This window comes from Triturus cristatus, chromosome 11, assembly GCF_964204655.1.
Source record: "Triturus cristatus chromosome 11, aTriCri1.1, whole genome shotgun sequence".
NCBI classification, from domain to species: domain Eukaryota; kingdom Metazoa; phylum Chordata; class Amphibia; order Caudata; family Salamandridae; genus Triturus; species Triturus cristatus.
The window spans coordinates 889,383,693-889,396,502 of record NC_140594.1 but is presented as its reverse complement, the minus strand read 5'-3'; the positions used below and the strand labels follow the sequence as shown (position 1 = coordinate 889,396,502).

Sequence of the window (12,810 nt, the reverse complement as noted above, 5' to 3'; positions counted from 1 at the left end):
TTTTTTCTGAAGCCGGATTGGGAGGAGTCGAGGATATTGTGCTCTTCGATGAAGGTGTCGAGTTGGCTGTTGATGGCTTTTTCGATTGACTTTTGCTGGGAACGGGAGCAGGGAGATGGGTCTCTAGTTCTTGAGGTCAGTGGGGTCCGCTGAGGGTTTCTTCAGGAGGGAGTTGATCTCAGCTTGCTTCCAGTCATATGGGAAGGAGGCGTTCGCGATGAAGCGGTTGATGGTGTGGCGAAGCCTGGGGGCGATGGTGTCGGCGGCTCTGTTGAAGATTTGGTGGGGGCAGGGGTCTATGGGGGCCCTGGAGTGGATTGACTTTATCGTCTCTTTGGTGGTGAGGGCTGCCCAGTTGTCAATAGTTGGCTTCAAGGGGTTGGGAGTGGTTGGTGATGGTTCTGTGTTGGCTGCTTTCATCAAAATTGTCGTAAATGTTCATGATTTTGAAGGTGCAGATTTTGTCGCAGAGGACTTGTGAGGGAGGGATGTCTGTAGACTCACTGATGTGTTGGGCAAACTCCCTGATGACGCATAAGAGTTCTTTGCTGTTGTGCGCGTGCGTGGAGATTCTGTCTTTGATCGCTTTCTTTCTTGTATTTCTGATGAGTTGGTGGTAGGCGTTGGTGGCGTTGTTGTGGGCTTCTGTAGATTTGGAGTTCCTCCAGGCCTTTTCAAGGTAGCGGCATGCGCGCCTGGACTATCTGAGTTCGGTGGTGAACCAGCTGGCTTTCCTCATCCCAAGGGTGGTGTGCAAAATGAAGAAGGAACCATGAATGAATGAATGAATGAATGAATATTGGATTTCTAAAGCACACTCTTAGCCCAAGGGCGTCAAGGCGCTGTAGGAGGGACTGTCATACAGAATTAAGATAATATGCTCAAACTGATGTCTGTGTAAAGAGCCAGGTCTTCAAAGCCTTTTGGAAGAGGGATTTTGACACTTGTCCAGAGAGCTAGTCTGGGAGGAGATTCCATAGCCTAGCAGCGGCAATGGAGAAAGCCCTGCCTCCCCATTTAGCCTTCTTAAACCTCAAAACTATCAGCAGATTTTTACTCCCCGATCTAAGCTGCTTAGTAGGAACATAGCTCTGGAACAGCCTTTTGATGGAATCCGGGCCTAGGCCATAGAAAGCATTGTGGGTCAGGCACAGGGCCTTAAACAGAATTCTTCGATCCAAGGGAAGCCAATGCAGCTTGATAAGAGAAGCTGAGACTGAGTGGTATTTCAGTAGGTCCATCACCAGCCTAGCTGCAGCATTCTGCGCCAGCTGCAAACGTCGAATTAGGCCTTTGTTAATGCCCAAATAAAGGGTATTACAATAGTCCAGTCTGGACATCACTAAGGCAATAACTGCCTCCTTTTGTGAGGCAAACTAAGGAACTGGGAAATTTTCCTGAGAATCCTAATGATCCCAAAGCAAGTGGACACTGTTCTGCTACTCTGCGGGCTCAAAGAAAGAGTTATCCACTCTAACCCCTACATTTTTACCATGAGATACAGGGCAAGGACAGCAGCCAAGCGTGTCTGACAACCAATCGTTGGACCAGATGCTCTGTTGGTTTTCAAAGATCAGGACCTCGGTTTTTTCTCCATTAAGTTTGAGATGGTTTTCAATCATCCAGCAGGAAACTGCCTGCATACAGTTTTTGAAATTCGTGGCAGATTCCCTAATGCTGTGGGTAATGGACACCATAATTTGTGTGTCGTCTGCATAGGACAACACCTCCAGTCCAAAGGATTTACAACCTTAGCCAGCGGGGCAACATAAATATTAAAAAGGGTTGGGCTCAAAGAGGAGCCCTGCAGAACTCCACATAACAGAGGATTAGGAGCAGAGTGGAATTGACCCATTTTCACTATCTGTGCCCGATCACTGAGGAAGGAGGTAAGTAGCTTGAGGGCCGTGCCCCTGATCCCTATGTCCCTGAGCCATTCCACCAGCCTCAAAGGAGACAGGGTATCGAAGGCTGCAGTAAGGTCAAGAAGAACCAACAGCGTTTTGTGCCCTGCGTCGACCTGAACACAGATTTTATTGAATACCACAGTTAGCTCTGTCTCAGTGCTGTGGTTGCTTCTAAAACCATGCTGCGAGCCATCAAGCAGCTAGTGATCCTTTAGATATGCGCTGAGGTGAGAGTTTAAGTGCTTCTCCAGAACTTTGGCTGGGAGATTAGGCGATAATTCTTTAATTCCGCTGGGTCCAGGGAAGGCTTTTTTAAAAGTGGTTTGCCCACCGCAATCTTCCAAGGAATGGGGTACTGCCCCAAGGAAATAGATACATTAAGTACTGAGGTGAGGTGGGGAACAATAACTTCCCTTCCTATTTTCAACACCTTTAGAGGGCATGAGTCCAGAGGGGACCCAGATGTAATTCCTCCTAGCAGGAGGTCCTTGAGTTCTGGAGACATGAGAGGGAAGATAAGTAGCCTAGGTACCTCCTCCGTGGTTACCGAATCATTAGGGTGGAGCTGGGACAGATTAGGAGGAACAGATAGGGCAATCTCAGCATTGGAAGTTTCCAACGAGGAATATATATATATCTGTGATTTTAGTGCGGAAAAGGTCAGCCATTCTGTCACAGAGCTCTTGAAGTACCCGTCGAGTCAGAGACAGGGGGGGAAATAAGCAAGTTAATAACATTAAAAAGCTCTCTAGGAGATTTGATGGATTCAGTAACCTTTGAATAATATCCTATTTCTTCAATTATGGCCGTTTTACATTCCCTCAGGCGCAGCTTTTGTGGTTCTCTACCAGCCGGCGCCAGATCTAAACGCCATAACCTTTCCTGCTTGTGACAGGATTGCCTCAGCTTTCTGAGTCTGTCAGAGAACCATGGAGCGGAGGGCTTTTTCCTCGCTGCATAGTGCTTCTTAATGGGCGCCAAGGTGTCTATGGCTACTAAAAGCCACCTAGAGAATTCAGCTGGCCCTAGGTTTGCATCAAGGTGCATGGGGACCTGATAGTTTTTGAAAAAGTTAGAAAGAGCCTCCTTACTGATCAGGCTAAGATTTCTCTTTTTCTCCATAATCCTCTTATTTAGTTGGAACAGTACCATCTCATTCTCATAGCTCTGGCATGGCCAAGGCAGTTTTGGCACCCAGAATGTCTACTGCGGTCAATTTCCACACACATTCTCTTTCAAACTCTGCCCAACTTGCTGTCCATGGACAACAGTCAGATTGTTCTCCCTCAGATAAAATCTGAGTTTATCCGCTTGGAACTTCACGACTAGGAGTTTAGAGAGTTATGCATTGCACCAGGTTGCAAGTCCATCCTACAGCATTCCAGAGCTTTTTCCACTAATAAATCATATGCAGCGAAATGGAAGAGATTCTGGTACTGGTGCATTAAAAAAAGTATTCATCCTCTCCTCTCCGCACCGGAGCAAGTATTGCCATATCTCCTTCTTTTCGCAAAATCAAAACTGGCACATTCATCAATCAAAGTACACCTGGCAGTAATTTGCAGGTTTTGCAGGAAGCCTGGGGAACTTTTGCTATGGTCTACGAGAATATTAAAGGAATTCTCAGGGCTTTTCCACCTTTTTGAAGCGCCCTGCGGTTCCTTGGCAGTTAAAGACAGTTCTCGCTCAACTCATGATGCCACCCTTTGAGCTGATCCTCAAAGCAGAATTAAAATATGTCTCACGGAAACCTACACTCTTGTTGGCTCGCATGTCGGCTAGAAGGGTCCGTGAAATTCAGACCTTCACTGTCGCTGAACCGTTTCTCCAGTTTAAACAGGATGAAGTAATATTGAGACCAAATCCACACTTTATTCCTAAAGTCCCAATTTCTTTTCATCTAAATGAGCTGGTAATACGGGTCACTAGAGGAAGCATGAGGGTGATCTCTATCCTTAGTAGAGGGTGTCAATGGGCTAGATAAGGATGTTTCTGGGGATAAATATTGTTGCTTCTCCTTCTTAGAGCTGTGAGGCTGATGAGAAGTCTTTAAGGATTTGCTGGGCTCCTCTAACGCTCCTTAATGGGATCTAGCTCTTTTGTGAGGCCTGGAAAAGATGTCCCTATCTTCCTCAGCAGAGGTTCTTTGAGTTTTTGTTTTCGGAGGCCACAGAGGTAGCCTCCCTTCCCAGTCCCTCTGAGTTTTTGAGGAGAATGTGCGACAAATCTTGCACTCTTTTACCTCATGCTTGGGATAAAGGCATTCCCTATGTGGGTCATCCACATGAACTCTCTTCTTCCCACAGGTCTTGCAGGGACGAAAAAGACCTTTTCTGTCAGACATACTAGAGTAAAGAGGTTGAAAACAGCTTTTCATAAGAAAACGCTGAGCAGAGCTCAGGAAAACTCCCTTCACACAGGATGTGCAGTGAAAATCTGAGGAAATCAGCCTCTCTTGTGAGTGTTCTAGAGGGTGCTACCCCCTGATTGGTCATTGTTAAAGTTTGGTCCTTTAAAAAAAAAAAAAGATAGGCTATTATATTTATGACGTAGTGCCACAATAGTCTTTTAGTTATACATACTTCTTTATTATAGTACCGTGGGATACCCACTTGGGGAATGATTCAAGCATGTGAATCTATGAATGATCCGATTATGGATAAAAACAAATTACTTACTTGTACACTGTTGTTCTATGGTATTGACATCTTTCATAGATTCACATGTTTGAATCTTGCCAGCCGTCATGAAGGGAGTCCCACGGTAACAGTAATATAAGCAGTGCTAATACATAAGCATTAAGAATCACATTGAAAACAATACACATTTTTAGCCAATTCACGTTGTTTTAATACATCCAAACTTGAAATAATAAGAGCAGAGATCCCAAAGCACTCGTGCCCTGCACAGCCACTATACCTCAGATTTCGAGCACGACTATAAATAAAGACAAAGAGAGATGTGAAAAGTGGTGAGCCTTAATGGGTAGGAGGGAGGGCCGCATATGAATCTAAGGAAGATATCACAGGAGTGTGGAATTTAATAAAATATCTACATGTCCATGGGGCAGGTTGCCTCACAAATCTACTTGTACTGTAACAAAATCCACTTGTCCCTTTTGTGTCATGTAATGTAGTGACAAATTATGGCAGTATCATTTAATGAGAACTGTGATATAGACTCTGATTATGCCAGGGCTCATACCATAGTAGAGTTTGAGTACTAGTAATTCCCTTATTTTGCCACATTTCTGCAGATCTACATACTGGGGCTGAAGGTTGTGGTACGCAATAGTTCCACGGTTGGAATGCCATTTTGAGTCTGTGCAAGTCTACTAACTTGCATATTTTAAGGGTTTTCACCAAATCTTCTTTAATCTTTTCCCATACCAAGAGAGGTTGAAGATTTACTCCTGACAATGGAAGACGTAAAACGTCTTCCAGGACTGGGACAAGAGTGGTTGGAGGGAAAGTGAACTTGCAAACACTGAACAGATTTTCGCATGAGCAAATCTATACATGCATATTTGCTCATTCTAAAACGCAGTTCACAAATATTTTCTAGGAGTACTATTTCTTGGCCTACTTTTGTAAATTCTTGTGAATTCAAGAAAGCTGTAAATTTGCACTTATGCTAGGACATATACAGTAGGTGCGCCTTTTTGCCGACTGTAGGAAGACATGGGACCTTACGACTGGGGAACCCAAAACGCACCCAGTGCTACACACGATTTTAAACATGGGCACAGGGCGACACTTGATCATGTGGATATCCAAGTCTGTCATGGGACTTACAAATAAGCCGCTGACGATGCTCCGACTCAAGTGGGAGGAAGAATTTGGTTGTGCACTACAGGACAAAGAAAGGCTCACAGCCCAGGAACATCACAAAAAGGTGTCACGCAACCAGCGATTTAAAAATATCCAATTTAGCATACTACATTGTGTTTATCTGATGCTTCTTCCCCATGTCGCAGTTTGACTGCAATCGCTGCCACACACCCGATGCCTCATTCATCCGTATGCTTTGGACTTGCCCCACAATGCAAGATTTTGGGCAAGAGTACATGCCACATTGCTGGCGGTTACGTGCTTGACGGGACTTGACACGTGGGAGGCCTGCGCCCTAGGGATTTTTAAGCGACACAAACAGAGAAAGGTGGTGACCCGATTTGCGATCCTAGTCATACTCCTTGCTAAGCACGGCATCACACTGCACTGGCTATCACCTAACAGTCCCCCAATAGAGCCATGGTGGGGGGCGGTCAAGAAATGGGGTGCGGGCGAGGAAGATAGGAGGAAGCATGCGCTAGATCCCATATCCATGAAGTCGTCGATGCTCCTTCATAACTTTACACACGCGCAAGACACCCCATCGGACACCCCAGGTGTCACCCAGAGAGCGCTAGTCCCGGGTGAGCCCCGGACCCCGCCTGTACGAGACCATTCCCCTACTGCTCCAAGCAACACACCCCACTCGTCCTTATGGGGGATCAGCCCCGGGAGTTACTAGCTCCGTGACATTCAATCCTCACCCCCCCCCCCGCCCCATTTCCCCGAGTTTCGTCTCCCCAGTTTGGTTGTATAAATGGATGCGGTGTCCTCGCGGACACCAGATGGAGATAGCTACGGTGCATTAGCAACACTTGAGTACCAGGCATCTCAATATGTCACCTACTATCCCCAGATAGGCACACATCATAATGCACCATATGTGTCAAGGCAGTTCAGGACTCGATGGACTCGAATTTATTCGTCATGTTAATGTGAATAATGAATGTCATGCAGTGATTAAAGTTTTTCATGATTGTTGTATACCTTGCAAGAAAACCAATAAAAAAAGTTTATGAAGAAAATATACAGTAGGTGCACCTTTGAGACTTTATTTAATAATTGGTCCCCTAATTAGGTCTGGTGTTAAACATGACCTTTTGTATTTATTAAAATTATCTCTCTCTCTATTGGCTAGCTTCACTGTGAGTAGTTTGTGTCCATTGCTAGGAACTTCTGTGGCAATGTGTGCTTTTTAAGACCAAAACCATTTTCGTTTTTGCAAATGTTTGTTATAATGGAGGGCCCGACGGCTCCCACACCAATAAGGTTTAACAAAAACCATGCCTAAACAAGACACACATTGACCAATCCAAAAGGCTGGCCACCAATTTCAGAACACCTGGCTTTACCAATGCTTGTTTATTTTTGTTTCCCATAATCTTATTAAAAATGGTTACACTCATTTTCCATTATGAGTATTTTTGTGAAATACTAGCATACATCAACACATTTTATTAAATGATGCTGCAAAGAAATGGTACTTAAAATTTAACAGGTTGTCTAAATGTATTTTTTTCTACTTGCATTTTTTTGTGAACATTTTATTTTGAAAGCAAAAATAATCAATCTTTCTTTCAAGCTTCTGCAAATATTTGCATCTAATCAGAGAGCATTCTGGGAGCATTATACATATAGCCCTTAGTGCCAAACTTTGAAAACGTGTACAAATCTTTATATTGGAACCACTGTCAGTAGTGTTGTTCAAGCTTACAATATTTACTTGGAGCGCTCATTCTAATAGTAAAGGTTTTGCGTCCATGAACCATAAATGCAAGTTTGAACAGCATTCACACATGGATACAAATATTACCTTAACTGCAGACAATGTCCTTCCCTGATGCATAATGTGGTACTATAAACTGGCAGCCAAAGGGTTTGTGCTGTAGGGGGGTAGGTCTACTTGTCCAAAGGACAACATACACCTGAAAACTTGTAGCTCTTAACCCCAAACAATATGGTGTGGGCGTCAGGCTATAGGAATTCCACATCCCTGAATACAGTTGGTGAGAGTTATCTCCCCTTTCAGCTGAGTGGAACTGTAGTACTTTCCTGGGATTTTGATTGCCTCCCCAATGGCTACCCATCACAATTCTTTTTCAAAATTCTATAAATGAAACGACCCAAGTCAGATTGTATCCAGCATTTTCTGATAGCGTGCAATTAAATTACAAAACCAAATACCCCAAATCTGGACAGGGAGGAACGGTTACTTCATACTGCTACTTTCCTTCCTGAGTAACTCATGGCATTGAGCTAGCTCCTGGGGAAGATGCCATTACGTTTGAATGTTAGAAATTTGATGGTTTGCTCATTAGTAATGTATTGTACTATTAGATGATGTTTATTTTGTGCTCTAGCAGAATGTTTGGCTACATTCCTAAATTGTGATACCAATCACACCTGTCCAAACTATTCTTGGGTTCTGTTCTGCTTGGGTTTTCGGATCAGATAGAACCCGCTCATCAGAGCCTCACTAACCCAGCCAGAACGTTACCCCCTCCCTCTCCCTAGGGCCTATCTACAATAGGTAACTATATATATATCTTACCACCTAAGGACAGGGAATTCCTACTATACATACCAAGACCTCTAATAATCGGCGGCCTCGCGATCCCATACGGATCCAGACCTCTCTGCCCATACGACAGTATCACAAGTGGCGGCCTCGCGATCCCATACGAATCCAGACCTCTCTGCCCATACGACAGTATCACCAGTGGCGGCCTCGCGATCCCATACGAATCCAGACCTCTCTACCCAGACGGCAGTCTCAGCACAATCGGCGGCCTCGCGATCCCATACGAATCCAGACCTCTCTGCCCATACGACAGTATCACAAGTGGCGGCCTCGCGATCCCATACGAATCCAGACCTCTCTACCCAGACGGCAGTCTCAGCACAATCGGCGGCCTCGCGATCCCATACGAATCCAGACCTCTCTGCCCATACGACAGTATCACAAGTGGCGGCCTCGCGATCCCATACGAATCCAGACCTCTCTACCCAGACGGCAGTCTCAGCACAATCGGCGGCCTCGCGATCCCATACGAATCCAGACCTCTCTGCCCATACGACAGTATCACAAGTGGCGGCCTCGCGATCCCATACGAATCCAGACCTCTCTACCCAGACGGCAGTCTCAGCACAATCGGCGGCCTCGCGATCCCATACGAATCCAGACCTCTCTGCCCATACGACAGTTCATCCTATGATCACCATAACATACAAAAAGGGAATCAGTCTCACTATTCATCAGATCACACAAGGACTGCCAGTTTGAGCATAGCCTGTTCTCCGGTTCGAGGGGCTCCTCTTTCCCTTATTCAGTTACCACTTACCTGATCAGGGTTAACATCTGTTCATGTTGCCGCAGCTGACTAGAAGAATAGGCTACCCTCTCATATAAGAACACGCAGCACATGTTGGTTCACTACAAACTGGGTACTTTATTACTCATTACATACGCAATCACATAACATTACAATATAACACATAACCTGCAAAGAAAAGTGAAAGATTAAGTTGTGTACTCTAATAAGAAAGGGTCGACATCACCTTAGTAGTATGTAGCCTGCACTCAGTGGTCATCTAGGTTCCCTTCTCGTCTGTGCCTCGGCTCGTCTGGAAGTCACACCTCCGCAGTCACGGATACATGTCTGCACCACCATGCGCTGTTCTCTTCACCTTTCTCCAAGTCACTGGGACCTCTTCCTTATCGGCTACTCTCTCCTCTCTGGCTATTCTGCTAGGAGAGTATCTGTCTCTCGGTTTTTCTCCGCCTTCAAGATGGCGTCTGTCTTCCCTGGAATAAGTAGTAGCTTTACTGCTAACGGCTAGATGCCGCCTACGGACTGAACATGTAACTGCCTCAGACTTTCACTAATATAGAGGTGCGTTTCCTCATGGAAAATTCCGGCCCGTAACCTGCCGCCCACCAAATTTTTGTACCTCCCCGTACCAAGGACACGTTCCCAGCCGGCCGGCCTGATGTAGTGTCTTCGGCATGAAGAAAAATACAATCCTTCGATAAGGGCCGGCCTGAACCGGTTCTCTCCAAGCGAATAACACCTCATAACTAAAACATTACATTTGACCTAGAAGCATCCCAAGCTGCCGGAGCAGAAAGAAAGATGGAGTCTCTCCCGTTTGAGGCCTACCAGGCCTGAATTCAGCACGGCTCCATGAAATACCCTCACTACAGGACAGGTTATCCCTAATACTAACGAATCTATCCCCTAGGCTATGTGTGCAAGCCCTGATCTATGGGGAAGAGCACAGGATCATGTCGAAGTGCCTAGTAAATAGGCTCCATTCACTACTCTAACCCTTAGACTTGAATGGTAAGAGACTGAAGTCACATTCAATCACTTTTCAACACAAGAAGGCCGGGAAAATCGAGCAGAACAGGTTCTTAATATATTATGTCTCTGTTCCATCTGGAGTATATGTAGGTGTGTCGTTTTTAATGTGTACGTTGTTAAAACATTAGGTGTCACTCTGAAGCCCATGGACCTGCTTGGCATCCTGAGCGAGTAATTACTTTGTTTTAGATGGTTATCCGGAGATATTACCTTGTTGTAGTGGTGAATAGTTGCAACTCAAGACTATTCCAAAAAAATATAAAATGTTGATTAGATTCTGTTTGTGTGCTTTTCACAAGAATAAATGTGATCTAAGCTTTCATTTAAAAAAAATCTCACTTTAGACTAATTACATGTTTTTGGTTGCCTTTTTCATTACAGCCTCATACTTTGTTGCAACGAGTCAAAGCTTGTACATCTGATGATGACCAAGACAAACTCATGCAGATTACAAGTTTACATTCACTTAATGCCTTTTTGCTGCCAATTAAAACAGTTGGAGTACAGGTCAGTTAATGTGTTTTGTTTGTACAAAATTGCTACTTTCCATCTAGGCAGCTTGTTGCTGGAATTCATAGCTAAAGTTGAAGAAATTTCATACGTCATTTTGTTATTTCCTCTTTTTTTTTTCAGAGGGAGCATGGGAAATGGAAAGGTGCAAGCCAAGATAATAGAATATATTCATTTTATGTATCAAAAATGATTTTCAAGAAAACGTTTCTCTCTCCTAACTCATCCACTTGACGTTCGGCACACCAGCCCATTTAAATCACACACTGAACACTGCATCTGATGGACATCTATCCAGCCGCAGATTCCTTAACTTTTGATTTTTCCTCGGGCGCCAAACTGGATCTGGAAATTTTTCAGCAGTACCTCTGCATGCCAGGGGACGGCGTTGTACGGCTCCATGATGACATTGACTCGGGTCATAATGTTAGTGGAGCCATATAAGCCCCCATTACCCCCCCCCCCCCCCCCCCCCCCCCCCCCTCGCGCACGGACATCAGTTACTACTATTCCATGGGTCGATTTCGTTTTAGACCTGCTGCAAAAATTTGTGTTGGTGAAAATGTGTGCCTTTGTCTAATGTCTACAGGTTTCTAACCTTGTGGGTCTTGTAGCCGACATATGTCGGTGACAGACCCGCATCTAATATGTATGTGGTGGTTAGGCAAGCACCACGCCACCGAGGATTGTGGCTCCTGCCAGAAACTAAAACAGAACTCGCTAAAGGAGCGGCATTTGAAGTTTATGGCATATGCGTCACGGTCCTCGAAGGCTTCACAGCCTCGGTCTTCATTGTCTCTGGAAGAGCATTTGCGGAGTCGATCTAGGAGCCGAAGCCGGTCTGAAGGACGTCTTTCTTCAGGAAAGTCAAGAAGGTAAGGGACGGTTTAAGTCGCAGCATTCTCTGACTTCACCCCGTGGAGATGCCGTCTCCCATGGCTCCTAACGCTCGACCGTTGAGGCCGTACGTGACTCTGCACCACATCTCCCCGTGTTTCTGGGAGCCAGGGCGTCAGTGGCTCAGATGAGGGAATATTATAATTCCTTGCACCTCATCTTTGGTACCCTATCTCTCTCTGGAGCGTCTTTAGGCCCCAAGGAGGTGAGTTGGGCTCTGTCGGAGGGTTTGCCCTCTGTGACGGTTGAGCTGTTGGAGTGTAGGGGTCGGTGCTGGACGACGTCAGGTGGCGCTGCTTTGGCGCAGGTCTACAGTCCTTTGGGATCGACCTACGATGCCAGACTTTGATCGGCCGACTCCGACACTGATGTCAGCGGCCTCGGTCAAAGTTGCTTCTCCTCCTCCGTCTAGGTGTCATACGACATCGGATGCGGAGTAGACTATTCAAACTGAGGGGAATATGCAGGTTTTGATTCCTTCTCAGGAAGAGGTTGTGGAAAGGCAGCCTGTGTCGATTGAGGCAGGGCCTTTTCAGCCCATTTCCGACATTAATGTGCCTCAGATGGTGGAGAGCTGATTGTCTGCTCTTGAAGAGGCTAGTGGCCTGGATTCTTCACCAGCTTCAGGGTTGCTTTCTCCCCCTGGCATTGCTACGGAGGCAAGTGCCTCCGTTGCAGACCTAAGGAAAGTGGCTGCGGTTTTAAACTGTTTTAAACTTGTCACATCCTGCTGTGCAAAGGTCCAAAGACCCTTTGATTGAGGTCCTTTTTCAGGGACAGACAAGGGAAGAACCTGTTCTTCCATTTGGGGAGGCCCTTTTTGATATTTTATTAGGTATTTGGGCCAAGCCTGAGTCAACGGCATCCTGGGACAGGAATATTGCATCTAGAGACCTGGTTCCAGACATCCTTCCACATGTAGCTTGGTGACTCGGGTTGTGACTTCTTCACAGGATGTAGATTCTATACCGAAGACACCAGTGGGTGGTAAGAAGACTAGGAGTTGTGATGTATGTGGTAAGCACATCTTTGATTCTGCAAGCTCAGCCTTGAGATCCACAAGTACGGCTTGTGTGATGGGGCGATTTTCTAATGCTTTATAGGATTCACTACATAATAGGTTGCCATCTCTGTGGGTAACGTCTGCTCGGAGATTTGTTTAGAGATGGTCAGCAGGCTGCTAGGCTTACCATAAGGTGTGGTATGGACACTACGGACACTGTAGGTCGCACCATGGCATTGGCAGTGACAATAAGGCATCGGGTTTGCTTGGCAACGTCGGGTTTCTTGGAGGCTGTCCAG

At 45.7% G+C, this 12,810-nt stretch overlaps 1 protein-coding gene across 2 annotated transcripts in view; it reads left to right on the top strand.

Annotated features, from left to right (window-relative positions):
- GMPS (guanosine monophosphate synthase) overlaps window positions 1-12,810 on the top strand; it is a 591,203-nt gene that overhangs the window by 407,422 nt on the left and 170,971 nt on the right. For both annotated transcript variants that reach the window (XM_085634772.1, XM_085634773.1), the window contains one exon: window positions 10,483-10,608. In XM_085634772.1, the coding sequence (XP_085490898.1) occupies window positions 10,483-10,608 (126 nt within the window). The remainder of the gene's footprint in view (window positions 1-10,482; window positions 10,609-12,810) is intronic.